Below are 26621 nucleotides of genomic sequence, written 5' to 3'. Positions count from 1 at the left end.
ACACACATATATGTGTAAACACGTAGGCACACACACACAGACATTGAAAACTCACAGTGCTATGATCTACCTATTCTTGTCATACCCATTCTACAGATGAGAAGCCTGAGGTACAGAGATGTTAAGTGACTGGCACAAGGTGAGATAACTAGTCAGTGACAGAGTTGGCATTAGAATCCTTGACTGGCTGGGTCCAGAATTTGTGTTTTTTTTTTTTTTTTTTTAAGATCTTATTTATTTATTTGACAGACAGAGATCACAAGTAGGCAGAGAGGCAGGCAGAAAGAGAGAGAGGAGGAAGCAGGCTCCCCGCTGAGCAGAGAGCCCGATGTGGGTCTCGATCCCAGGATCCTGAGATCAGGACCTGAGCCGAAGGCAGAGGCTTAACCCACTGAGCCACCCAGGCACCCCAGAATTTGTGTTCTTAATTCTGCATTATAACACCTAATAAATGACTATAAACCATAAAATAAAAGTGTGTTACTAAATTTCAGCTGGATTCTCTTGTGGGGTTTTTTGAGACTCAGGTCTGCTCTTCTTGTCCAAAAGGGTACAAACAGCTGTTAGGAGCTATGGCACTTCTATATCAAAGGACGCTCTTGTTTAATTTGAACAGAAATTGAGACTCGAAACGAACAGATCTCAATGTAGTTCCTTAATTGGAATCTTTATTGAGATAATTATAAATTCACATGCAATTGTAAGGAAAACTGCAGGGGGCCTGGCTGTGTCAGTTGGTAGAGCATGTGACTTGTGATCTCCGGGTGGTGAATTCGAGCTGCAAGCTGGGTATAGAGAGTGCTTAAAAAAAAAAAAAAAAGGGGAGAAGATATAGAGATTCCCCACACACTTTACCCTGTTTCCCACAATGGTAACATTTTGCAAACCTGTAGTGTAATATCATAGCCAAGGTATTGACATTTATATAATCTGCAGATCTTCTTCAGAGTTCTCCGATTTCACTTGTTCCCATTTGTGTGTGTGCATTTGTGTATTTAGTGCTATACAATTTATCACATGCATAGGTTTGTGTGTTTATTGCCAGAGTCAAGATACTCTTTAGTCAAGCCTTTGTGTGGCTTCTTATATCTATTTTCACCTCCCTCCCTTCTTCCGACCTCTGCTCCTGGTAACCACTAATCTGCCCGTCATTTCTAATATTTGCCATTTCAAAAATGTTATATAAATATGACATCATAGAGTATATACGCTTTTGAAATTGGTTTTTAAAATTTTGGTAACAGGTTTATTGAGATATAATTCACATCTCATAAATTCACTCCTTAGGGTGTGTAATTCAGTGATTTACGGTATATTCAGAGTTGTGTATCTGTCACCGCAATCCATTTTAGAACATTTTCATCACCCCAGAAGGAAAGCTTGTACTCTTTAGCACCCATCCACATTTCTTCCTACCACCTCCAGCCCTAGGCAACCATTAATCTATTTTCCATTTCTGTAGAATTGCCTTTTTCTAAACATTTTGTATAAATGGAGTCACACGAGACATAGTCTTGATGACCAACTTCTTTCACGTCACTCATATTTTCAAGATTTATCCATGTTGTGGCATGTTTTCTCCTTTATACTTTTTTAATTCCGGACAACAGCATATTGTATTCAGCTGTACAATTTTTTTACATTCCCATCAGCAGTGTTTGAAGGTTCCGATTTCTCTACATTCTCACTAACAGTGGTTATTATCTGTCTTTTGATTATAACCCTTGGAGTGGGTATGAAATGGTATCTCAGTGGGGTTTTGACTTGCATTTCACTGATGCTTAATGATATTGAGCAATTTTTCATGTGCTCATTGACCATTTGGATGTCTTCTGTGTAGAAATGTCTACTCAGATTTTTTTTTACCCATTTTTAAGTTGGGATATTTGTCTTTGTATTATTGAATTGTAAGAGTTCTTTATATATTCTGGATACTAGATCCTTATCAAATATATTCACAAACATTTTCTTTGATTCTGTGGGTTGTCTTTTAATTTTCTAAACAGTGTCCCTTGTAGCACAACAGTTTTTCATTTTGAGGAAGTCCAATTTGTCTGTTTTTCTTTTGCTGTTTGTGATTTTGATGTCATATTAAGGAACCATGGCCCAATCCAAAGTCACAAAGATTTACCCTTTTTTTCTAAGACTTTTATAGTTTCAAATTTTACATTTAGGCCCTTGATCCGTTTTGATCCATTTTTGCATATGGTGTGAGTTAGGGGACCAACTTCATTCTTTTTGCATGTGGATTTCCAGTTGTCCCAGCACCATTTGTTGGAGACAGTATTCTTCTCCCATTGAACTGTCTTGGCACTAAGATTGGTTATTTTGGTCAGCATCATTCCCTGGGAACTCATTCAAGTTGTTATGTACATCAGTCATTTGTTCCTTTTTATTGCCGAGTAGTATTCCATGGTGTGGAAATACTGCAGTTTGTTTAAACTGTTAAGAGAGGGGCATCTGGACTGGCTCCTGTTTTGGGCTATTACAGGTAAAGCTGCTGTGAACATTTGCTTTCAGATTTTTGCACAAACATGAGTTTTCATTTTTCTGGGATAAATGCCCAAGGGTGCAACTGATGAGTTGCATGGCAATTGTGTATTTAGCTCCATCAGAAACTGCCAGAATGGCTGTATTGTTTTACGTTCTCACCAGCAATGTATGAATGATCCAGTTTTCTGCATCCTTGTTTGCATTTGGAATTGTCTCTATTTATTTATTTTTTTAACCATTCTGAGAGGGGTGTCATGATATCCTGTCTTGGTCTTAATTTGCCTTATTGTCCTTAATGCCCAATGTTGAACATCTGTCCATGTGCCATTTGCCATCTGTCATCCTCTTTGGTGAACTGTTCATATCTTTGCCCATTTTCTAATTGGATTATTCATTCTTTCCTTCTAAGTTTTGAGTTCTTTACACATTCTAGGTACTAGTCCTTTGTTGGGTATGCCGTGTATAAATATTTCCTTCTTGCTTTAGCTCATCTTTCCATACTCGTCACCTGGGCTTTTACAGAGCAACCGTTTTTAATTTTGATGATGGCCAGTTTGTCGACATTTCCTTTTATGAGTTGTGCTTTTGATGTCAAGTTTAAGACCTCTTTGCCTAGCCTTAGATCTCAAAGGTTTTCTCCTGTTTTTTTTTTTCTAAAAGTGCTATAGTTTTTACATTTTACATTGAGTCTGGTGATCCATTTCGAGTTAATTTTTGGTTAAGATGCAAGGTTTTTATTTTTATTTTTTTGCCAGTCTATATTCTTAAGTGTTTTTAAAAGCTGATTGGGGGATCCATCTAAAATCCAGTTGCATGTCACATTTTAAGAGACCCTGGGTGGTGGCTTGGAGTGTTCAGTGGGAATTACTTTCTAGATGAGGGATCTGGGTCAGGTTACTTAACCTCCTGGAGCTTTTGTCCCCCTGTTTTACAGAATGAGAAGAATATGTCTTCATCACACAGGGCTGGTGTTAAGGTTCATTCAACAAATGTTTATTGAGTGCCTGTTATATGTCAGGCACTAATATAGGGATATAGGACTGTGACCATGACAGACCAAGGCCATGTGGGTTCCTCCTGCCCTGCAGGAACTCTACATGGATCTCAAATGGTGGCAGGAGCAGACAGTAAAACAAGTGAGATATATAGTTTGTCAGATGATGATAAGTGCTGCGAAGAGTAAAGCAGGGTGGGCTGGGGTGGGGGTGCAGATTGGGTGTGGGGTGGGGGGATTGTTGTTTTAAAAAGCCCCAGGGACCATTTGATTGAGAAGGTGACTTTTAAGCAAGCCCTGAGGGTGTTGAGGACTGAGGACTGAGGACTGAGAAGGACTCAGCCACGGCAGGAAGCTGGAGAAATTGCTTGGGGTGGGGGTGGGGGGTGGTGGGAAGCAGGGTGACATCACCTACTTTGTTTAAAAGGATGACTCCGGCCCTTTTGCAAAGAATAGATTCTAGGAGGGCGAGGGGCCAAGAAGGGCACCCCAGTGAGGAGGCTGCTGTAACGGGGCAGCTGCGAGATGTGGAGGCTGGCAGCTGGAGGAAGTGGAGGAGGTGGTGAAAAGTGGTTAGCCTCTGGGTTTATCGTGAAGGTCGAGCAGACCGAGCAGACCGCATTTGCTGATGGACCCGCTGTGCAATACGCGCGAGAGGGGAAGTAGAGAGAAGGCGGGGATGGCTCCAAGGTGTTGTGCTTGAGCAGCTGGATGGATGGAGTTGTCATTTACTGGAAAGAAGCAGACTGCAGAGGGGCAGGTGTGATGGGGTGCCGTAGATCAGGAGTCCTGTGCTGGAAAAGTTGACTTTGAGATGCCTATTAGACGTTTAAGTGGAGATAGCCATCAGGCAGATGGATTTACGAGTGGAGCTCAGGGAAGAGGTTCAGGCTGCAGATATAAATTTGAAAGTCATCACTATAGACTTAGATGGTATTTAAAGCCACGAGACTGGATGAGATCTTTTACCCTGCTGGTTCTCAACTGGGGGTGATTTTTGTCTCCCGGGAGACATTTGCGGTGTCTGGAGACATGGGTTATTACAACTGGGGGTGGAGTGATAATGGCATCTGAAGGGTAGCGGAAGCCAGGGAAACAGCCGAACATCCCACAGTGCCCGAGCAGCCCCCACAACAGAGAATTATCTAGTCCAAAATATCAGTGGTGCCAGGGTTCAGAACCCTGGATTTAGTCCTGAGATTTTAGGGAATAAGTGAACATGGGAAAGAGAGGAGGTGGGAGGCCTGCACCCTTGTGCCTCCCAGTGCTTCGTGTTAAGTGCAAATAATGGCCATAAATGTGCTGAATCCAAGTGAAGATGGGGCCTGACATATAGTAAGCACTCAGCAAATGACAGTTGTCATGGACAGTTGCCCATTCTGCTCTGGTATTCAGAATAAAAGAAATCAGAGCAAAGGGGTCCACAGACAACCTCTCTTCTCCTCTCCTGAGTGTACAGGTGGGGGAGTGAAACCCAGAGAGGGGAAGGCACTTGCCTGGGGATGGTACAGTGGGCCCGGACCGCAGGCTGCATGACGACAGTGGTAGTTAACTCCCATTCTACAGATGCGTATTCTGAGACTTAGAGAGTTAGTCACTTTTCCAGATCCACCCAGTTGAGTCCAGAGCAGTCGGAACTGAAGTTTGACTATCCCGATTTCCAGGGAAGTGTTTGCAAACCACAGCAGGCACGGGGACAGCTGGTGCCGTCATGGGCTGACGTGGCCATGTTGTGCTAAGCGCTGCTGAACACGTCCCACAGGCTGGCAAGGACAGACGCAGGGGCCCAGGACCAGAGAGAGAAAACTCAAATGACTCTGCCTCCGCATCTTAATGACATGTTCCCCTTGGATCATTGATGTACCCTGCCCCCTTCCCCAGCACCCTGCTTAGGCGCCTTGGTCAGCAGTTTTGCTGTTGGCCAGCTGTGCTGTCTTCTCCCTCATCGCTCTACAACTCCCTTCCTGAAATACGATTTACTGTAAAAACAGTAATATAATGTCAGGAAAAGGCATTAAAAAAAATCACTCTAAACCTTGCCATCCTTGCCCAGTTTTTCAGTCTTCTTCGAATCTCTGCCCATATGCCTTCGGTACACAGTTTTACACCCTTGTCATTGGGATGTAGAAAGCGTTTTGTAGTCTGCTTCCTCTGCTTCGTGGTGTCCCATGTGTGGTGTTGTTTATAATTATGTTTACTGGCTTATAGAAGTCCAGGCAGTGTCTCCATATTGCTGAGCGATTGTGTTTCCAGATCCTTATTATTATAAGTAAGACTGCATTGCAAATCTTAGGTCTTGTAGTGGTTTTTTTTTCCCCTCTGAGTAATTTCTTGAGGATAATCAGGAGTGGCTCAAGAAGGGGCTTTGACATATATTGTTTTAACAAATGGTTATATAGAATTTGCACTTTGGAGAGCCCATCGGATTTGAACTTGGGAGGCACCCGGCCTCGCTCTGAAGCCCCTTCCAGGAGAGAAACAGTTGAGTGGTATAGGGTTAATGCATCCTATTAGAATTATTCAAATCAACACATTTTGATGTAATGTCTCAGGTGTTAACTGTGAGCCTCCTTGTTCATTCCCCCCCCCACCACCCCACCCCAGAACCCCTCCCCCGCCACACATCTGACCTTTGATCTCTGAGTGGCCTGCAGCCCTGTGGAATTTGGAGAGGGATGGGGCTTCGAGAGCCCTAAGTTCTGTTTTGCCAGTGTGTCCTGGCAGCTGAAGCAAGTACGTCTGGATGCCAGATGGTTTTTGGAAACAGAGAGACTCATGAATTCACACCCTTCAATCAACATATCAGTCTGTAGTCAACAAACTATTCGAGCCCCTGGATCTGCCCAGATTCGATCAGGGGGGTGGGGGGAGAGGGAAGAGGAGAGTGAGCTTTCTTTTCAAAGATCCCTCAGTCCAGTGAGGTCGGTGGGGGCTCACATGGCTTTTGGAGAATGAGGCACCAAGCACGAAGGTTGAATTTTAGCCTTTAGGTCAGACGTTTGTTATTTTGTGCCATACGACGTGGTTTTTATCAAAACCCAAGTAGGTTGCCAGTATTTAAAAATCTGGAGGTTTCACATAAAAATCTGAATTTCTGGCTTCTCTTAAAAAATGGGAGGATCTCAGGGCGCCTGGCTGGCTCAGTCAGTGGAGCGCACGACTCTTGATCTCCAAGTTGTGGGTTTGAGTCTTATGTTGGGTGTAGAGATTACTTAAAACTAGAATCTTTTTTTTTTTTTTTTTAAAAGGGAGGATCTGGCTATCCTGAGTCTATAGTCCTTTATGGGCATATTGCCTGGAGCTGAGTAGCAGCTGTCGCTTTTGGATGGGACACTTACTGTCCTGTTTGTCATAGTCCCAGCCCAGCCTGTGTCACCAGTTCACAGTAACTTCTTGTGCCTTTGTTTAAATGCTGTAGGAGGGCAAAGGCAGCCGTGTATGTTGGCCAGTCCTGCAAGGATGGAAAGGGGCCAGTGTCCCCAGGGGCGGGGACGTGAGCAGAGCTGCTGGGAGCAAATAAATCAGTGGTACTTGGGCTCCCTAGACACCCAGGGACAGACTGTACACACGGGGGGTAGCCAGGACCAGAGCCTGGAGGTCAGGGAATAAGCCAGGATCTCTGAACAAGATGGCAGAGGGAGTGCACACAGAATCCACCCCCCTCCACTCCAAGCACCCAAGAGTGTGGGTTAAAACAAAACCACATAGAAAAACCTGAGGGAAATCTCTGGGAGGCAGGAACAGGAAAGGAAACATAAGCATGGTCAGTGGGCTTGTGGCCAGCAGCCCTTGGATCGCAGTGAGCAGTGGAACCAGACCCCTAACGTTCATGTCGGGTGGGGATCGGGTCTGCCTTGCTTGTGGGGAGGAGGGAGCCCGACTTTGCAAGAAGTCCAGAGGTGGGCCTTGCTCCTAGCAGGGCCTGACATACCTCTTTGGTGGCCTGATAAATGACTGGAGGCTGCCACGTGCCCATGGCCCCGGGGAAGAAAGGAAAGTTCTGGTGGAAATGAACTTTGTCTTGGGCTGTGCTTGGGCTGGCATTGTACTAAGTCTAGAGCAGCCTGGGGTGATGTTTCCCTCTGTGTCTCTTTGTAAAGAGCATCCTGAGCAAATGAATCCTGTAGAAACGGTAATAGGGTCGTACTTAATCATCTCAAGAGGCCAAGCAGCCAAGCTTTCTCATCTGTTCACTAAGGTGTGTCCCGAGAGTCTGTAACTGGGGACGCTTCGCGGGTGCTCAAGGGATTTGAGGGTAATATATATTTTGTGTGTGTGTGTGTGTGTGTGTGTGTGTGTATAAAATCTGCATCTCACAGAGTTTGGGTGCCAGTCATCGCCAGCAATCTTGGCTTCTTCCATCATTTCCTTGATGAGGAAATTGAGGCCCAGAGCCTGGAGATCACGCAGCTGGTCAAGGCAGATGGAGGACTAGAGGCTGAGCACCTGAGCTCCATCCTGCCTTTGCTTCGGAAGCCTTGGGGTCCTTTACCATTTTATAAGTGACTTCACAGATGCACCCAGAGGCTGTGAATTGCAGCACTATGTTCCTCCCATGCGCGGGGTTGGGGGGGGAGCGCGGCTGTCTGTCCCTCCTGAGGCATCTGTGTGATTTTGTGCTGGTTGTTCCTGGACACTGACTTCCTCAGGGCGAGGCAGGTAGTGGTTAAGAGTCTGAATTTTGGAGCCGGCCTGTCCAGGTTTGCCTCTCAACTTGGACTATCCAGGCCACTGACTCTGGGCAGCTTACTTAATCTCTCTGTGCCTCCATTTCTACATCTGTGTGACGGGGCTAATAATGGCCCCTGTCTGTTGGATTACAGGGTGGATTCATTGTGATAAAGCATTGTCAAGCCTCTAGAGCAAGGCCTGGCTCAGGCAAAGCCCCCAGTGCCTGTTAACAGCCATGGTTGTTGTTGTTATTGTTATTTAGTTATTTGAGAGAGAGGGAGAGAGAGAGAGTGAGTACGTGCTGGGGGAAGGGGCAGAGGGAGAGGGAGAGAGAGAATCTCAAGAAGGGCTCGATCTCACAACTCTGAGATCACAACTTAAAATCACAAGCTGAAATCGGGAGTCAGACCCTTAACTGGCTGAGCCACCCAGGCGCCCCCCGCCATTGTTGTTACTGCCTTTCTAGAACAGATTGTGTTTCCCTTTTTGCTTTGGCAAAAACTCACTACCCAATCTGAACCTTCTCTTTAGACCTGTGTGGGACCTAATGGCACACAGTTCTGTTGCCCTAACATTCTCTGGCGCTATTTAATTATTTGGCTGTCATTTCCCCCATCATCCTGATATCTGTATCTTATCCTATCGTATGTATTACTATAAGCTGTTTCAGAACGTTTGGAATTAGTAAATTAAAAAAATAGAGCATTTGGTTGTTTCAGACAGTCCAGTGCCCTCCAGCATGATCTTGAAATAGAAGGTGAACAGTGTTATTAAAAAAGAAAAAGTGTAGGGGCGCCTGGGTGGTTCACTGGGTTAAGCGTCTGCCTTCGGCTCAGGTCATGATCTCAGGGGCCTGGGATTGAGCCCTGCATCGGGCTCTCTGCTCAGCAGGGAGACTACTCCCCCACACCCCTCTGCCTGCCTCAATGCCTGCTTATGATCTCTGTCAAAGAAATAAATAAATAAATAAATAAATAAATAAAATCTTAAAAAAAAAAAAGCGTAGCTAACATTTTTGAAGGCCTGTTGTGTATCAGCCATTGTCATATGTGCTTTGCACACATTACCTTTAACTTCACAACCATCCTGTGAGGTAGGGCATATTATCCCATTTTGTGGGGAAGGACACTAAAGTTTGAGGGCAAAGGGACTCAGCTGGTGGTTGCCAGCAGCAAGGGGCAGAGGTCGCATTCACATGTGGCCCCGCCTGACTCCAGCGCACACACTTCTACTTCCCGTTCCGTGTCCTAGGTGGTCTCTTGAATTCTGGAGGACCGAGGAGGGATGATCTCAGCGGCTGATATTTTCTCTCTTGTCCCACTTCTTCTCTTCCTGTTTCCTCTACCTTCTGCTCTCTGCTTCCTGGGTTCCCCAGAACCCATGAGGGCCCCCAAAGGCCTGGCTTTCGCTGAGATCCAGGCTCGCCAGCTGACCCTGCAGTGGGAACCTCTGGGCTACAACGTGACACGTTGCCACACGTACGCGGTGTCCCTGTGCTATCATTACACGCTGGGCAGCAGCCACAACCAGACCGTCCGGGAGTGCGTGAAGATGGAGCGGGGCGCCAGCCGCTACACCATCAAGAACCTGCTGCCCTACCGGAATGTTCACGTGCGGCTCATCCTCGCTAACCCCGAGGGGCGCAAGGAGGGCAAGGAGGTCACTTTCCAGACGGACGAGGATGGTAAGAATCCCAGCCCTGGTTCCTGGCGTACTGAGTGCCTTCCACAGACACCCTATGGGAGGCTGCAATGTTTTTTAAAAATATATTGTATTTCTTATCTTTTTTTTTTTTTTTTTTTTTTTTTGAGAGAGTGAGTGGGGTGGGGGCAGAGAGCACAGGTCAGTGGGAGAATCTCAAGCAGACTCCCCATTCAGTGCAGAGCCCGACTTGGGGCTTGATCTCACAAGCCGGAAATCACCACCTGAGCCAAAGTCAAGAGTCGGGCATCCAACAGACTGAGCTACCCAGGTGCCCCCAGGCTGAAATTTTTCTCGGAAATTTTTTGCTTCTGATTCAAACAATTAAAACAATGAAGGAATGACCAAGGAAACAACAAAGGCTAATATTTTATTCTCTGGAAGATTTTGGGTTAGATGGGTATCCTTTTTCCTTATACGTTTGAAAGAATTCAGCACTGAAGCTGTGTGGGCCTGGAGTTTTCTTTGTGGCCATGTTTTTAAATCACAGTTTTATTTTTTAAAATAGGTTTTTGAATATTAAGATTTTCTATTTTAGTATCTGTTTGGTGTACTGGGCTTTAAGGAATTTGTTGATTTCACTTAAATTGTCACATTTCTTGACATAAAGTTGGTTATAATCTCTGATTATATTTATTTAATTTCTGTAGGATCATTAGCATGTGTCCCCCTTTTCTTTCCTGATTTTGGTTAATTTGTGTCTTCTCACCATTTTCTTGCTAGGGGTGTGTACATTTTTAATCTTTCCAAAGACCCAACTTTTGGGTTAGTTGATTTCCTTTACTGTATATTTCCTATTCTGTATTTCCTTTTTTATACTTTCTTTAGATTTTATTAGCTGTTCTTTTAGCTTTTTGAGATGGAAGCTTATTAGATCATTGAGTTTGAGCCTTTCTTTCTTTCTTTCTTTTTTTTTTTTTTTAAAGATTTTATTTATTTATTTGACAGAGAGAGAGAGAGAGATCACAGGTAGGCAGAGAGGCAGGCAGAGAGAGGGGGGAAAGCAGGCTTCCTGCTGAGCAGAGAGCCCGATGCGGGGCTCGATCCCAGGACCCTGAGATCATGACCCGGGCTGAAGGCAGAGGCTTAACCCACTGAGCCACCCAGGCGCCCCCCCTTTCTTTATTTCTTATAGATATATTTAAAGCTATAAATTTCCCTTGAAGCCCCGCTTTAGCTGCATCCCTCGAGTTTTGATGTGTTCTGTCTTTGTTATTATTTGTTGATGTGTTCTGTCTTTGTTATTATAACTTCTGCTGTGATGTCTTCTTTGACTCAAGAGTTAGAATTACCTTGTCTGATTTTTAAGACTTCCATAATTATCTGTGATTGGTTTCTAGCTTAATTCCTCTGTGGTCAGAGTACATACTCTAAATAATTTTGGTCTTCTGAAATTTGATCCTTGCTTTATGGCCCAGTATGGTTAAATTTTGGGACATGTTCCATGTATAACTGAAAAAATTGTGTGTTCTGTTCTTGCAGGGTACAGCGTTCCACTTTTGTCAAACCAATACTGATAATTCACTCATTACATGTCAAGCACTATTGTGAATGCTTTTCATATAAGCCCCATGACAAGCCTAGGTGGTAGGCAACTATATACTATCCCCATTTTACAGGTAAGGTCACATAGCTAGGAGATAGGTAGCCAAACTGGATTTCAGACCTGGCTGTCTGTTTCATTCTTTTTCTCTTTTTTTTATTCTGATTGTAGTACTTCTTTTTCTTTTTAAATTTTTTTTTTAAAGATTTTATTTATTTATATGAAGAGAAAGAGATCGTAAGTAGGCAGAGAGGCAGGCGGAGAGAGGAGGAAGCAGACTCTCTGCTGAGCAGAGAGCCCTCTGCGGGGCTTGATCCTCACCCTGAGATCATGGCTTGAGCTGAAGGCAGAGACTTTAACCCACTGAGCCACACAGGCGCCCCCAAAGTTTTCATTCTTAATAATGGTACTGTAATACCAGCATAGATCCCAGGCCTTCCCCTAGATTCCTGTAGATCTACAGGTTCTCAGAGCTCCTTGGTTGACAATTTTTCTCGACTCTCTACATGTGGACTTTTCTGCACAGCAGTGGTGCAGACACAAAATTCAGCTCCTTCCTTGATTTCCATTTCCACAAAGCCCCCTTACCCATGGCAATGTGTCTGCCCTAGGCTCCATGCTGATGTGCTGAGTTTTTGCTGGGGGTGGGAGTGAGGACTGGATTTACCCTGAAGTGCATTGCAAATGCAGAGAAGGGAAAACTTTTTTCCTTCTACTTGTCTTAAGTTCATTGGTTGGGGCCCTATAAATTAGCCTGAGAATAGACAATAACAAGAGAAAAACGGATAGGAATTTATTACCATGTGTGTGTCACACACACACACCACACACACACACAGAGAATTACTCAGTGATGCGTAACTCAAAGGAGTGGCTGAAATTTGGGCTTACCTTGTGTCTTAACACAAGAACAATGAATTTCTAGGGAAGCAGTGTGATGGGAAAAGGACTTTGGGATTCTAGGGACAGTGGATTATGTGGAGGCAAATATATGGGGAAACTAGTGATAGGTATAAAGTTTATGCAGATTCTTCTGGGCTGCTGAGAGTCTAGTGTTGACTTGGTGCTTAACTTCTTTCCTTCCTGCTAGGGAGGGGAGGGGGGCACTTTTACAGATTTATGTCCTGCTTTTAGGCAAATGCAGAGGGCAGAGAATTTTCTTGTATCTGCTGCTTCTTGATTCAGTTCAAAGTAATCTTTAGGCCAAAGTGGTATATTTGGGGATGGCCTAGTCTACTACCCTTCACAATCAGCCTCAGGTTCAACATCAGACCCCTTCCTTGTTAAAGTCGGTTGACCTCTGTCTCCCCTCTCCCCCAGGTATGTTATGGCTGCTTTACCTGCCTCTGACCGGGCCTCACTTGGGCTGCTTGTCCTTCTTTCTCTGTCCCTCTCCTCCGTCCTTCCAGTAACTGCTCTTTACTTAATATTTTTTTTTACTTTTCATGGAAGTATTAGTATAAGTACTTCAGGAAGTACACTTAACCTGAAGTGGACAGCTCAGAGAATTCTCACAGACTGGACGCACCAGGATAACCCCTACACAGATCAAGGAATAGCATTAGCAGCTCCCCAGAAACCTCCTTTATGTACTTTCCCACTCACAACCTCCTGAGAGTAACCATTATCCCAAGCTATAATGCAATAGATTAATTTCTGCTTGGTCTTGAACCTTCTATCTGTGGAGTCATACACAGTGTATTCTTTTTATGACTGGCTTCTTTCTCTTGACTGCACTTGAGGAAGCCAGCCATGTAGTGGGTCCAGTTCTAGGGAATTCATTCTTATTACTCAAAGGTCCGTTATGTGAATCTACCACGTTTATTTTAATAATATTATATTTTAATGTATATTACATTATATTATAATCATATAATATCAAAATTCCTATTTTAAATTTTTAAATTTTCTGTAAGAAACATCCTTGTAGATTTTTTTTTTTGGAGCCGGTGGGGGTGTAGATATACACATTTCCAATCGGTTAATGCCTGGGAATGGAATGGTTAGGTTATGGGATGTATGTTCACAATAAGTAGATCTATCCAGACAGTTTTCCCCAAGTGCTGGTGACAGTTTACACGCCCACTAGCAGCGTGTGAAGATTTCAGTTGCTCTGTATCCTCTCGAACACTTGGAATTGTCGTTTTCATTTTATCAAATTGGTGGTTGGAGGGTGGGGTTGCCTTGTGGACTGTTCATTTTAAGATGGTTACCTTGGGCTCTGCTTTTCCCTGCCTTAGGATTTCGGCTTCCCCACAATGGTTTATCAAGGTGTTTTCCTAAAGACTATTCTCTTCCTAGAAGAAATACCCTGTGACTGCTGTTAAGATGGTGCTTTAGAGCAAAACAAACCAAACCCGACCCGAAAGGGTTTATGCGAAAATGCTAATGGTGTCTCTGGGTGATGGAATTCTGGGTGCCATTGATTTTCTTGATGCTCATTTTGATTTTCTGCACTGAATGTAGTTTTTGTGTAATCAGAAATTTTTAGACAAGAAAACATTTCCTACCCAGAATCCCGCCACTCTAATGCAATTGTTTCCATTTCTCTGACAAAGGTCTGTATTTTCTGAAAACCACTCAACTGGAACAAAATAGGAACATTCAGACATTCTCTGCTGAATGCAGGCTGCTTAGTAATGAAAATGCAGCTACCTTCTTTGAGTTCTTAGGAACAGGTGGAATCAAATGAAGTTCCCAATATTTACCTTGGCGCTTCGTGTCCATGGCATCATTTATTTGGTGAGGGTGGAGTTGTTTTCATTCCCATGTCCCAGACGAGGAAGTTGAGGCTGAGGGAGGGGAGTTGTCACAGCAGGCTAGCTAGGAAACAGCAAGGCTGGAATTTGAATTCAGGCGTCTGGCTCCAAAGCCGGCTTTCCCTTGCCCTGGGCCACCTTTCCCTTGCAGTGCCTGGCGGGATTGCAGCCGAGTCCCTGACCTTCACTCCCCTGGAGGACATGATCTTCCTCAAGTGGGAGGAGCCCCAGGAACCCAACGGCCTCATTACTCAGTATGAGGTGGGTTTGGACCTCATTACAGTGGGGGGATCCCTGGTGGAAGGTGGGCTCACAGCTTGGAGAGGGAGATGCATGGCGGGGCAGAAGTGATCACTGAGGTTCCTTCTCCTGGTCAGGGTCTGTGCCTTGTGGGTTATGGGGACAGGGACCCTGAAAGAAGAGAGGTGAAGGTGCCCAGAGGTCTGGGCTATGGGCATCCATAGTCCCATTGAACCTCTCCCATTTTCCTAGCCTTCTCCCTAGCTCTCCTGAACTACGATGGGTGGGAGGCTACGGGGCCAGTGATGACCTTCCCCATCCCTGAACCTGCCCCACCCCTAGATCAGCTACCAGAGCATTGAGTCGTCAGACCCGGCGGTGAACGTGCCGGGCCCACGACGTACCATCTCCAAGCTCCGCAACGAGACCTACCACGTCTTCTCCAACCTGCACCCAGGCACCACCTACCTGTTCTCTGTGCGCGCCCGGACAGGCAAAGGCTTTGGCCAGGCGGCACTCACCGAGATCACCACGAACATCTCAGGTAACCTTGCCCAACCCTGGCCTGACCCCCTGAGAGGTAGCTCCCAGTCCCAGGGTTCTGTAGGCAGAGGCACATTGCGGGGGTGGGGGTGGGGTGTCCTGGGGATATCTCTTGAGGACCCCCACTGAGAAGAATGTACCATTTAGGGGTTAAGCTCAGGGGTCAGGGAGGATTAAGTCCGAGGGGTCAGGAGACTGTGGAATCTGAGGGCTGAGTTTAGGGGTCCGAAGTCAGGGAAGCTCAGGTCAGAGGGAACAAAGCTGAAGGGGAAGAGATCTGAGGACAAGAAGCGAGGCTAGAGGCCCGACCTTCCTGGTCTAGTGGCCAGGCTCCGTGATTACATTCCTGTCCCCTTTCCCAGCTCCCAGCTTTGATTATGCTGACATGCCGTCACCCCTGGGCGAGTCTGAGAACACCATCACCGTTCTGCTGAGGCCAGCACAGGGCCGTGGCGCGCCCATCAGGTGGGAAAGCCTAAGTGGAGAGGTGGGAGGTCAGGGCCCTAGGGAGGAAGCCCCTCCTCTGACCCAGAGCCCCCGCCACGTGGGCCAGCGCATCCTCATCCTCCCTCAGTTTCCTGCTCAGGGCTCAGAGTGTCTGGAGAATCATGTTCTGTGATCCTGGGCAGGTGGAAAGCCTGCAGCCGCTCCCTCCTGAAGCCATGGGTGTCTGTTGGTGATTGGTGTGAGATCATTGGGCAGTGATCAGCCTGGGGAGGTGCGACTATCCAGTCCTCTCCTGAGGGTCTTCCCTCAGACATCTTGGAGAAATTCTGGGGGCCTTATTTCTTCCCAGCTTTTTCCCCAGAAGGTCCTGGCCAGGGAGACTCAGCCTTTCTAGAAGGCTGGGGCAGCCAGCAAGAGGCTCTCTCTCTGGAGTGGCCTAGAACTTGGCTTCTCCACTTTATTCTCCCTAGAGAAAACTGGGGCTGCCTCTGCTGGAGAGAAGGTGCTGGAGACAAAATGGTGTGTGTGTGTGTGTGTGTGTGTGTGTGTGTGTGTGTGTGATAAAGACACATACTGTGTACGTGCAATGTGTGGTATGGAGGTGTGAGTGTGTGTGTGTGAGAGCGTGAGGGTATTTGTGGGATGTGTCTGCATGCCTGCTCTCAGTTAGACACTGTGTTTGTGACTTCACCTGCACAAGTCATTTTATCCTCATGGTGACCTGTGGCAGGGGGAGCTGTCTCCTTATTTCACACGTTGGGAAACAGGCTCAGAGGCCTTACCCTCCAGGTCACACAGCTGGCAGGGGGTAGCGCTGGGGTTTGGAACCCAGGTCTGTCTGCACAGCCTCTACCTTTTCTTGAAGTCACAGAGCCTCCCTGTCCCTCCGGCCCACCCCATCCTCCCACAAAGATGTGTGCACCCAGAGAGGTGATGCCCTGTATTTGGGTGTGGGAAAATCCTGCTAAGTCTCTGAGAAGGTAGCGGGTTGGCCACATGCCCCTGACACCCCCTCATGTCCTCACCCCCCTTCTCCTGCTTTTCCTCCCCTGTATTTGCTACTGCAGAGCCTGTCTCGGGCTGCTTCCCAGACTCTCTGGACAACGTTAGGGTGTTTGAGGGGCATTTTGCATTTCCAGGAACCTCAGGGCCTTGTGCAGCTGAGCCTGGGAGCAGGCGTAGTAGCTGTGTGACCTTGGGCACGTCCCTTTACTTCTCCTTTTCCTTGTCTGCATACTGGGGACCATCCCAGTCAAGATGCTTTGTTCAGTGTTGACTGTTATCACCTCCTGGCGGGGTTTGGGGCTAGGGGAGGCCTAACCTTGACCTGGGAAATGGAGGCTAAGGGGGGCTTGGGCTGGTGTTTGCAGTGTGCTAGTGACGAGGGACAAAGCTGTGTGGCCCCAATTCAGGGCACTGGGGTGATTCCCCCACAGCTCCGAAGCTCGGAAGAAACAGCTGGAGAGCCAGGGAAAGGCACTGCTACTTCCCAGAGTGCAGCTGTCAGAATGGGTGTCACACGCCAAGACGTGACCGAGCCTGTGACTAGAAATACTTGTATTTGTCAGCACTCGCTTATTTACTCTCGGCTTTGTTCCACTGAGGATTTGGAGGAGCTCACAGCAAAAGGGCATTCAGTAAACTGATAAAAATAAATAGAAACACACAAGTCGGGACCAGGAGACACACATCAGAGGGAATGGGGACAAGGGAACACAAATCAGCTGTCAGGACCCGGAGATGACGGTCTCCGAGTTGCAGACTCGAGGTCCCTCCAGGTTGGGAGAGTACCAGAGGCAGGATTCGTGTGGCCTTGCTTGCTTGCTCTGTGACTGTCTCTCTAACTGGAGGTCAGTTCCAGGAAGCCTAGGTCCCCAAGTGCCCACCTATCATGGGCCCAGCCTCTGAGCTCATGCACTTTCTGAATGAATGAACACTTTGTGTCTGACTGTCCTTCCCAGAGGCCCAAAGGGAGCCGTAGGTACTGGGGTGGAGCCTGAGGCTTTGGGTCCGCAGGTCCTGTGGCAGGCACAGGAGCACGGGTTGAAGAGAGCCAGGGTGGGGCTCTAGGGCTTGGTGCCACTGAGCAGGGCCTGCGTTCTCTCCACCTTAGTCACAGGCCTAACAGCTGACAGGCACTGGCTGCTTCTGAAACTTGCCTCCTTCCTTATGTTTAGTTCGTGGAACAGTCCTGTGATCACGCTTGCTTTACAGAGGAGGAAACTGAGGCCCAGGGAGGTTAAGTGAGTTGCCCAGCGAGTAAGACGCAGAGCCAAGATTAGTCCCAGGCTGGGTCTGACCCCAAAGCCCATGCCATTTGCCACACCAGATGGCTCTCCCTATCTCCTGGCCCTGGGGTCACTGTCCTGTCCCCTCCTTGTCCAGTGTGTACCAGGTGATCGTGGAGGAGGAGCGGCAGCGGAGGCTGCGTCGGGAGCCAGGCAGCCAGGACTGCTTCCCAGTGCCCTTGACCTTTGACGCGGCGCTGGCCCGTGGCCTGGTGCACTACTTTGGGGCAGAACTGGCGGCCAGCAGTCTGCCGGAAGCCATGCCCTTCACCGTGGGTGACAACCAGACTTATCGCGGCTTCTGGAACCCACCGCTTGAGCCCAGGAAGGCCTACCTCATCTACTTCCAGGCAACAAGCCACCTGAAGGGGGTGAGGGACTGACAGGGCTTGTGATGGGGATAGGCTGGGGACAAGGCCTCAGAGCCATCAGAGCAGCCCCCTAGGAGGCCAGAGCCCCTCCCCCGGCCCCACCCCCTCTCCAGAACCCTCCCCTCCTTCCCTGAGCCTCCTGACCTCAGGCTTCTCTTAAAGCATCTCCCCTTCCTGAGCCTTTACCCCAGACTCTCTTACGTCTAAGCCCCCAGTCTATCTCTGCCCCCTCCCTGAGGCACTAGTGTCTGTCTTAGGCTCCTCTCTCCAGGGGTCCATTTCTGGGTCCTGCTTTCCCCAGACCATGAGGCCCACCACCCACCTCCTCTTGGAAGCCCTCCTCTTCACCAGGCTCCTTCCTCCCTGGGTGCCCCTCTTAACCAGCCCCATGGCCACCCCCTTCCCACACTATTTCTTCCCCTGCTCCCTCTGAGCTCATTCCCCTTCCCTAAGTCATTGTCCTCTTTGCGGGGCCGCCCTCCCCTCGCTGCTTCCCCCTCAGGCCTTCTTTCCTTCTGGGAGGGGCCAGGTGTCTCTGGTTACAATGAGCACTGGACAAGCCCTGACCAGGCCCAAGACAAGCTCCCCAAGGATCCGCCTGGGGAGGGTTAGGTTGGGGCTTCTGTCTTGCTGAGACCCCCATCTTTGTCTCCAGGAGACCCGGCTGAATTGCATCCGCATCGCCAGGAAAGGTAAGCCCGCCTAGGTTCCTTCCTGGCCTTTAGCAGAAGGTTTCCTCCCCTCTGGGTTCTTGGGGGGTGGGTCCTGAGCTCCCAAAGCTGTGGGAGCAGAGGAGAGTGGTCTGGCAGTCCTGGGTCAGGTCCCTGTTTGTCCCACCTGAAAGACTTTTTCTCCTAGCCTTGGGCAGTAGGGCTAATCTCCCTCTCTCCGCTCATGGTCACAGAAGGGGCTTTGGCAGCGGCCTGAAACAGGTCTGAGGAGGGGAAACCATTATGGTTGGGCTGTGGGGGTGATGGCACTGGGTTCTGTATCTGCCCCCTTTGTTGCGGTGGGGGAGAGGTGGACCCTGCAGTGTAGACAGGGAGTGTGGCTGGTCCCCCTTCCTGAGATGCTCTTAGTAGGCCCTAGGTACATAATTCTCTCCCCACCACTGCCTCTCAGGAGAGCAGGAGAGTGAGTCTGAAGGCCCGGGCAGCCTCCATCTCCTGTCCACTGAAGGATGGGAGGGTTTGGGAAAGTAGAGAGGACGGGGAGCTCTTCCTGATGGGGTCCATGGGGGTGCAGAAGTTATAAGGATGGTGAGGGGGCACATTGGACTGAAAGGCTGCCGGCAGGCTGAGGATAGGGAGCAGTTTTCTTTGTGCACATGTGTTAGTGTCTTCTTTGGGACTCAGACCCTGTAGGTAGGTGGTCCCTATTTCCCCTCTGACCCGCTGTCATGCTTTATTCTCCCCAGCTGCCTGCAAGGAAAGCAAGCGACCCCTGGAGGTATCCCAGAGATCGGAGGAGATGGGACTCATCCTGGGCATCTGTGCAGGGGGACTTGCTGTCCTCATCCTCCTCCTGGGGGCCATCATTGTCATCATCCGTAAGGGGTGAGTGAGGCTGGTGCCATGACTTCCCCAAGGCTCTCTCAGAAAGCTGGTGGACATAGAGGAGCAGAGGCTGGGGCCTGGGAGGGCAGCCGCCTGGTGAGTGTGGAGGGCTGCCAGTCTGGGCATCAGGCCTAAGGACGGGCCCAAGCCAGGCAACGGAAAGCCAGAGCCTTTGCAAATGAAACTGTGCTGGAGCGGCTTGGCTGGAGCTCAGGTCTGGCTGGTGCCAGGTACCACTATCCAGGGAAGGGCGTTCTATGCCTGCTGCCAAGGAGCTGTGCTGTAAGTGGGCACTGCCCTCTTGTGCCTGCTGGGCTGTTCCAGTGGGGGAGGGAGTGGAGGTGACCTGACTTTGAATCTCCAGCCCCCTGCAGACCTTCTGCCGTCTTGTCTGCCCTGACCACCGGGTCGTGGTGCTGACCCTGAGCAGTGGGGGTGCTGCTCACTCCCCTTGAAGCCAAGGAATCTGAACCACAGTTCTTTCTTGGCCCCATCTTCCTTGGGGTTCAGCTTGTCCCGGACCCTTGTACTCTTGAGCCCTGTGGCGTCTCCCTGGGCCCATGACTCAGAGGAGACCTTGCTCCTGCCCCCCACCCCTCCCTGGCCTCCAAGGTCTGGCTCTGCCTTTCCCAGGGCATCTTACAGTGGGCAGCATGAATCCCAGAACCTCTTAGAATCCACAACTTAGAATTTCAGTTCCAGAAATCCAGGATTTGGGATTCTAAAGATCTCAGAATTTAGAACTGTGGAGGCTCAGAACCCAGAAGGTGAGAGATGCCTGGTAGTTCAAGGACATCTAGTCTAGTGGTTTTCAGATTGTCTTAAAGCAACAGAACCTGTTTTCAAAACACCAGCTCAGCCTCCCGTAGGAGGCCCAGTACATGGAACAGATGAAGGCAGAGCCTCTGGGTGGAGCAGTGAGGGAAGCTTCTGAGACCACTCTGGTTCCCGTCCCCTCCACGTCATTCCCCGCCAGGCAGCCCCAGGACACTGGTCCAAGCACACTAATGGGAGGATGGAGGTGTCGAGGTCCCAGGGGGCATGACCCTGCCCGAGGTCACCCGGGGAGTCCTCTCTGGACCTGGCCTCTGCACAGCTGTTTCGGGGCTGCTGCTGGATCTCGGGTCTGCTGCTGGGTCTCAGGGCTACCAGGAGCTGATAAGTAGGATCTGGCCTACTCAGCAGAAAACTGGCCAGAGCTGCCATTCCCGAGGCCCGGTACCAGCAGAGAGACACTCTCCCAGGGAGTCCGGTGGTAGGGCCTGCTGGCCAGGTGGGGTTGGCCCGTCCAAGGGGTAAAGCTGATTTTTTCCCTTCCCTAGTGCCTGCACAGCTTCTTGAGATAAACTCTAAACTCTGTCATTTAATGCGGATTTCCGTGCGCCCAGGGCTTTATACACGCCCATCCGTTAGAACATTAGTTACTGAACCCCTGCCGTGGGCCGGGCACTGTTCTAGCATCAGGATACATCAGAGAACTCTTCCTTCTTGGATCCCGACCCACGAAGCAGGTCTGAGCCCCTTCTCACAGATGAGGAAACTAACTAAGCGACTTGACATGTCACTCGGCTGGTAAGTGACAGGGTCTGGTTTGAAGCCAGTCCTGACGACAAAATCTGGGCTCCTTTGGGCCCGGATGTGAAGGGCCTCACTGTGGCCAGCGTGCAGTAGATGCCCAGAATTAGCAAGTATCTGCACTCCTCCTCTGCGGGGGACTGGGGTGCGGTGGGGTGGAGAGGGGGCAGATGGTGAGGGCTGTAGGGGAGAGGTCAGATCCTGGGGTGTTGTAGGTAGTATTTGAAGCCTTAGAAGTTGATCCTCAAGGAGAGAGGATGGGCCCACTGGAGGGTGTCACCCACCTCTGCAGAGAGCCTTGGGCCTAGGACAGGATGGGTCAGAGATGCTGCTGGAGCCTCATTAGGAAGCTGTGAGTCTGCACATGTGCTATCCCGGAAACCTTTCCAGGCTACCCCCGGAGTGTTGAGGATCTCCCCAGACTTCCTTCCTCTAAAAGCCATTCAGTCCCATTCTCCAGCACCTCATGCAGCCCCCCATCTCTGAAATCCTATCCTGGCCTTCAGGGTCTACCGTGCCCCTCAGGGCTCCTCCAGTCTGCCTTGCACTGTCGGGGGACAGAGCAGGCCTGCCAGCCATGGAGGGGCCCACATTAAATGTCGCAGGCAGGTTAGGAGGTCGGTGAGGGAAGGCTGATATCCGGTTCCCCCTTGTGCATCCTTGTTGGAGGAAGGAGATGGCCTGGGGTGGGAGACGCTGGGGGTGGGGGCTCAGGGAGGAGGGTGGTCAGGCTCCCCATTCTGTCCTGCTGGGGTGGGCAATGAGCCTGGAGGCATCTGTGCTGGGCGAACTCCCCAGGCTGGTACAGCTCTTATTCTGCTTTCAGAATCCCACCCGTCTCCTTTGCTTTCTTCTCCCTGTACTTTTTCTTTTTCTTTGAGTGCTTGGCTCAGTTGTTTTTCTTCCCTGCTGGACCGAGAGCTCCATGAGGGCAGAGAAATTTCTGTCCTGTTGGCTGTGGATCCCCAAGGCCTGGCTCAGTGGAGTGGGGTCCTCCTGACCCCCTCCCCCCAACTCCCAGCTCAGCAGGTGGAGAGAGGCGGGGAGGAGCTGGGCTGACAGTGGGCCCTTGGCCGGGGTCATTGTTAATCTCACGCCTTTGGGGGAGGATAGGGACGCTCACAGAGGTGGAGTTCTTTTATTTATTTTCCCTCTTTATTGATTACTCAATTCCATGAAATATTTATTGGGGGATCCTCCTGGCCTGGGCGCTGTCCAGGGCTCTGGGAGCCTGCAGTGGGCAGAAGAGAAGATGCTGTCCTTTGGAGCTAGTGTGGAGCCTGACATTAAACTAGAAGCAGCACAAACAGATGATTACAGATTGTGAAAAGAGAGGGTAACAGAGAGAGGGTAAAGGTGACATGATAGAATTGGTAATTTTGGGGGAGTCTTCGTGGAAGGCTCTTGAAAAGTCATGGTGTTACAACTGAGACCAGGAGGCCATTCCTTCCACCTTCCCCCTCTTCTTTGGGGTCCCCGTGACCAGCCATAGGCCTGCACCCTCCTCTCTCTCCTGGGATGGAGGAGAGGAGACGTGCTGTGTGGCCTCCAGCCACTCTCCTGCCCTCGCTGGGCCTCAGCCTCCTACTCTTGTCTCCTTCCCTTTGCCCAGTCTGCAGGAGTCCCTGTGGAAGGCCATTCCCGGGGGTCCCTGCTGGTGGGGAGGTGTGGGGGCAGGTCAGTGGAGGACCCCTGGATGTGCCCGGAGGGGGCCTCAGGAGGGAGCTGGCTCTGGGGGTCAGGGCCTTAGGACAGGTGTCTACACTCTGCCCTTGACCCCCCAGAGAGGCCTAGGAGGACCACGACTCTCTGGGACTCAGCTTCCCCACCTGTGAAGTGGGATCAGAGCCAAGCCATGGTTTCGGTGCCCAGAGGTGGCAGCACGGCTCCTTTGATGGACCCCACACGCAGGGGCAGTCTGGGTTGGGGAGGGTGGGCCTCACCTTTGCCCCAGAGTCCAGTAGGAGCCCTCTCCCCACCTCCGCCCCCCCAGCCAGGGCTCCCTCCCAGGCACAGGTGTGTGCAGAGGGGCCTGCAGGTGTGAGGAGTGTTGGCCCTGAGGGGTGGGGCTGCAGTGGGGAGTGGGGGCGCCTGGGAGCACACAAGGGAGGATGTCTGTGTGTGATCGTGTAGCCACGTGAGTGTGTCTGTTTATGGGTGAGTGTGCAAGTGTGCGTATTTCTCTCCGTGTCTGTGTGTGTGACTGTGTGAAAGCTCTGCTTCCCCAGGCCCTTTCCCCACCTCCTCCTCCCTCCAGCAGTGGGCTCGGGGAAGATTCTGGAAGGGGCTTCGGGTCTTGGTTTTCAACGACTGAGCCCAGCCAGCCCTTGGGACAGGGACGGTCCTCCTGACCCATCTGGTCCCTGGCCAGCGCCCTCCCCAGCACAGAGAGCAGCAGACCCCTCCCTGCGGGTTGGGCACTGCCCTCAGCCCACCGTGTGGCAAGACCATGGGCCCAACTGTGCTGTTCTCTTTGCACGCTGCCAGGAGGGACCACTATGCCTACTCCTACTACCCGTAAGTAGCCCCTCCCTGTCCCCTCGGGCCCTAGGTCGTCCTCCTCATGTGCAGGGCCTCGCACCAGTCCCTCGCTGGGGTCCACAGCCAGGCACGTGGGTGCGCATGTCTGGGGCAGGCCCTCCCGTCCCTGGCAGCTGTCCCCATGGTGCACACAGGTCTTAGGTCAGCAGGAGCCCCTTCTCTAACCGGGCGGCCCCAGGCTCTTCAGACCCATCATTTCTGGGCTCTTCTCTGGGCCCGGACTCTGAGAAGCACCCGCCGTCATCCCTCCTTGATGAGGAGACCAAGGCTCAGAGAGGTGAAGGGACTGGTCAGAGGTCACAGGAAGTGCCAGAGCTGGGGTTACCACCCAGGCCCCTTCAGACTGCCTGGTCTCCTGATGGTACTCTGTGTTCTGCCTCTGTCTTCTCTGATTCTGCAAGCCTTCCAGAACATTCCCTGCACCTGTGCCTGTCCTCCTTCCTTGCAGAGCAGGCTCAGGTGCCCCCAGGACAGCCCAGAGGACCAGGGTCTCTTTCCTCCTCCTCCTCCTGGACCCCCTACTTGCATCCACACCATCCAGGGTCACACTAGCTTTTCCAGCAACCACACCCTCCACGGCTTTTGTTTGACCCTAAATGCAGAACTTTTCCAAGTGTCAGGATTGCCATCTGCTGACTCTCACCCTGAGATCCCCTGGTGGCTGTGTCCCGTGTCCCTCGGCTTCTGTCTTCTGTGGAGCTGGGTGCTTGGTGTTTGTAGTTCTTCTCCCAAGTGAACTGAGAGGCCTGGGCAGGGAGCAGATCCCTGGGACACACCATTGGAGACTGCCTTCTAGGCACAGCTTGACTGCTGTCCTCTGTCCACAGCCCTCTGTCTGTCCTCCCTGTGGTTTGCTGGTGTCTGCCTGTCCCTCCCTCTCTCTGCCCTCTTCCCCATCTCTCTCCTTGTCATGGTCCCTTTAGTTTTTTCCCCCTCCTCCTCCTCCTTCTCTTATCCTCCTGATTCCCTTGCCTCCTCCTCACTCCCTCTCCTTCCCTCTTACCCCCTCGACCTTCTCTCCTATGTCAGTGGTCAAGGTCACAGCCACAGAGGCTTCTCTTCATCTGTGCCCTGGGCCATGGTGAGGGTGATGCCCAGAGCTTGGTGGTTGGGGTCACCCAGTCTTTCCTTGCCTTGGACAGCTCTCGACTACAGACTGATTGGAATTTGCCCCTGGGAAGAACCCTTCCTTAGCCTCCTCATCTTCGCTGATGGTCAAGGTTCCTGAGCTCTCTTTACCTGGAAGTCCTCCCTCAGGTCTACCCCACATCCTCCATGCTGTGGGGCCCAGCAGGGTGAATGGTGATCTCATCCTGAGCCTTCCCTGTGATTGGCTCCACCGCAGTTTCAAGACAGGTCCCAAGTCATTCCCTCTTTCCCTTTTGCTCAGCATCTTGGTCATGGACTATGCCCCCTGCTCTTCCTCCGTCTTCCCTCTGAGTCCTCTGGGGTCACACACTGCCATTCTCATCTGCAAAACTGGGCTGCGGGCCTGGGCTGTGCAGGGCCCTTGTCTGGGGGCCCCTTCGCAAGGCTCTCAGGAGGGACCGGGCCTCTTGCTTCCTCCCTCCGCTGCTTCCAGTGGCTGGATGGACTGGTGCACAGTGGCAGGAATATGGACGTCCAGTGTGGCCCATGGTGGGACTGTCCTGGGGGCTCTGGGGATAGGAAGAACCCAGTTGGAGTTCATCCCCTGCCCAGAGGAAAACTTCTGAGCACTGGCCAAGTAGCAGCCAGACTCTCTGCCATGAAGGACCGTAGTGCCCCCCCATTGTGGGGAAGAGGGGTTCTTAGGGTGCATGTTCGGTGAGGATGGGGCAAAGGAAGATGGCTATGGGGGCGTGCTGGGGTTGGAGCTGGGGCGGTCATCTTCCTAGTTTGGATGGGGGTGACTGCGTGGTACCAGAGTAGTTCCAGAGTGACTATCCTACCCATTTCCTAAGCCTTCCAAAGCCAGTGACAGGGGCCACGTTCCAGCCCGAGGCCACTCGGCTTCATCCCTTGTCCTCAGCAAAGGTCCCCAGGAGAGGGACTTTGCTCAGTCCCTTGCGCGGGAGGCAGCAACTCTGGTTTTGGCGAACAAAGGATAGATGCAGAGCCCTCTTAGTATCTGGAGATGCTTCTAGATAGTCTCCTGGGGCCAAAGCCCCCTGACTCTTTGGCCTCCCCATCCACCTCTGGGTGTTGTCCTGCCCAGCTCAGCACCCATGTGTCTTGTCGACCCCTCTCTGCAGGAAGCCGGTGAACATGACCAAGGCCACTGTCAACTACCGCCAGGAGAAGACCCACATGATGAGTGCGGTGGACCGGAGCTTCACGGACCAGAGCACCCTGCAGGAGGATGAGCGGCTGGGCCTGTCCTTCATGGACACCCATGGCTATAGCCCCCGAGGTGAGTGTGTGGCCCTCCTGCCCTTCCTGGGGCTCTGGGATTCCATATCCGAGCCAGGATGACCGAGCCCCTCCAGTGAGTTCTGGTACATCTCAAACCCAAAACAAAGCAATGCCGGCGAGGCATGGGTATTACCTGTTTGCACTGGGGAGCTTTAGGAAGATGGAGGACTTAGACATAGACTCCTGCATGGGGGGCATTCGAGGTCACATGTTGATTGTGGGAAGTGTTCCAGGGAGTCAGAGAAAGGAGTGACGCCGTGTGATCAAAGGGGACCAGAGCAGTCTCGAGCCTGCGGAGCAGCTGCTGGGGGAGAGGCAGGGGACCGGTGGTGAAAAAAGATGACTCTGGAGTCAGATAGACCTGGGTTTGCCTCTCACATCCCCTTAGCTGTGTGACCTGGGGACGGCTGCTTCACCTCTCTGGGTGTCTGCTTCTTTGTGTACAAAATGGAGCTAAAGGTCATCTTCACTGGAAGGTGTGCTGGAGAGCAGCCTGGCTATTACA

General features: G+C 50.7%; 1 protein-coding gene across 5 annotated transcripts in view; it reads left to right on the top strand.

Moving 5' to 3' along the window:
• PTPRU (protein tyrosine phosphatase receptor type U) overlaps positions 1-26621 on the top strand; it is a 76839-nt gene that overhangs the window by 20682 nt on the left and 29536 nt on the right. For 3 of the 5 annotated variants that reach the window (XM_032360836.1, XM_032360832.1, XM_032360835.1), the window contains exons 8-15: positions 9534-9842; positions 14313-14422; positions 14744-14945; positions 15307-15409; positions 17777-18050; positions 18706-18742; positions 19468-19606; positions 25957-26114. In XM_032360836.1, coding sequence (XP_032216727.1) covers positions 9534-9842; positions 14313-14422; positions 14744-14945; positions 15307-15409; positions 17777-18050; positions 18706-18742; positions 19468-19606; positions 25957-26114 — 1332 coding nt within the window. Of the gene's footprint in view, positions 1-9533; positions 9843-14312; positions 14423-14743; positions 14946-15306; positions 15410-17776; positions 18051-18705; positions 18743-19467; positions 19607-23668; positions 23699-25956; positions 26115-26621 lie in introns of all 5 variants that reach the window. The other 2 variants (XM_032360834.1, XM_032360833.1) reach the window with 1 other exon arrangement.

This window comes from Mustela erminea, chromosome 10 (genome assembly GCF_009829155.1).
Source record: "Mustela erminea isolate mMusErm1 chromosome 10, mMusErm1.Pri, whole genome shotgun sequence".
NCBI classification, from domain to species: Eukaryota; Metazoa; Chordata; class Mammalia; order Carnivora; family Mustelidae; genus Mustela; species Mustela erminea.
This window is presented reverse-complemented; position numbering and strand designations above follow the sequence as displayed.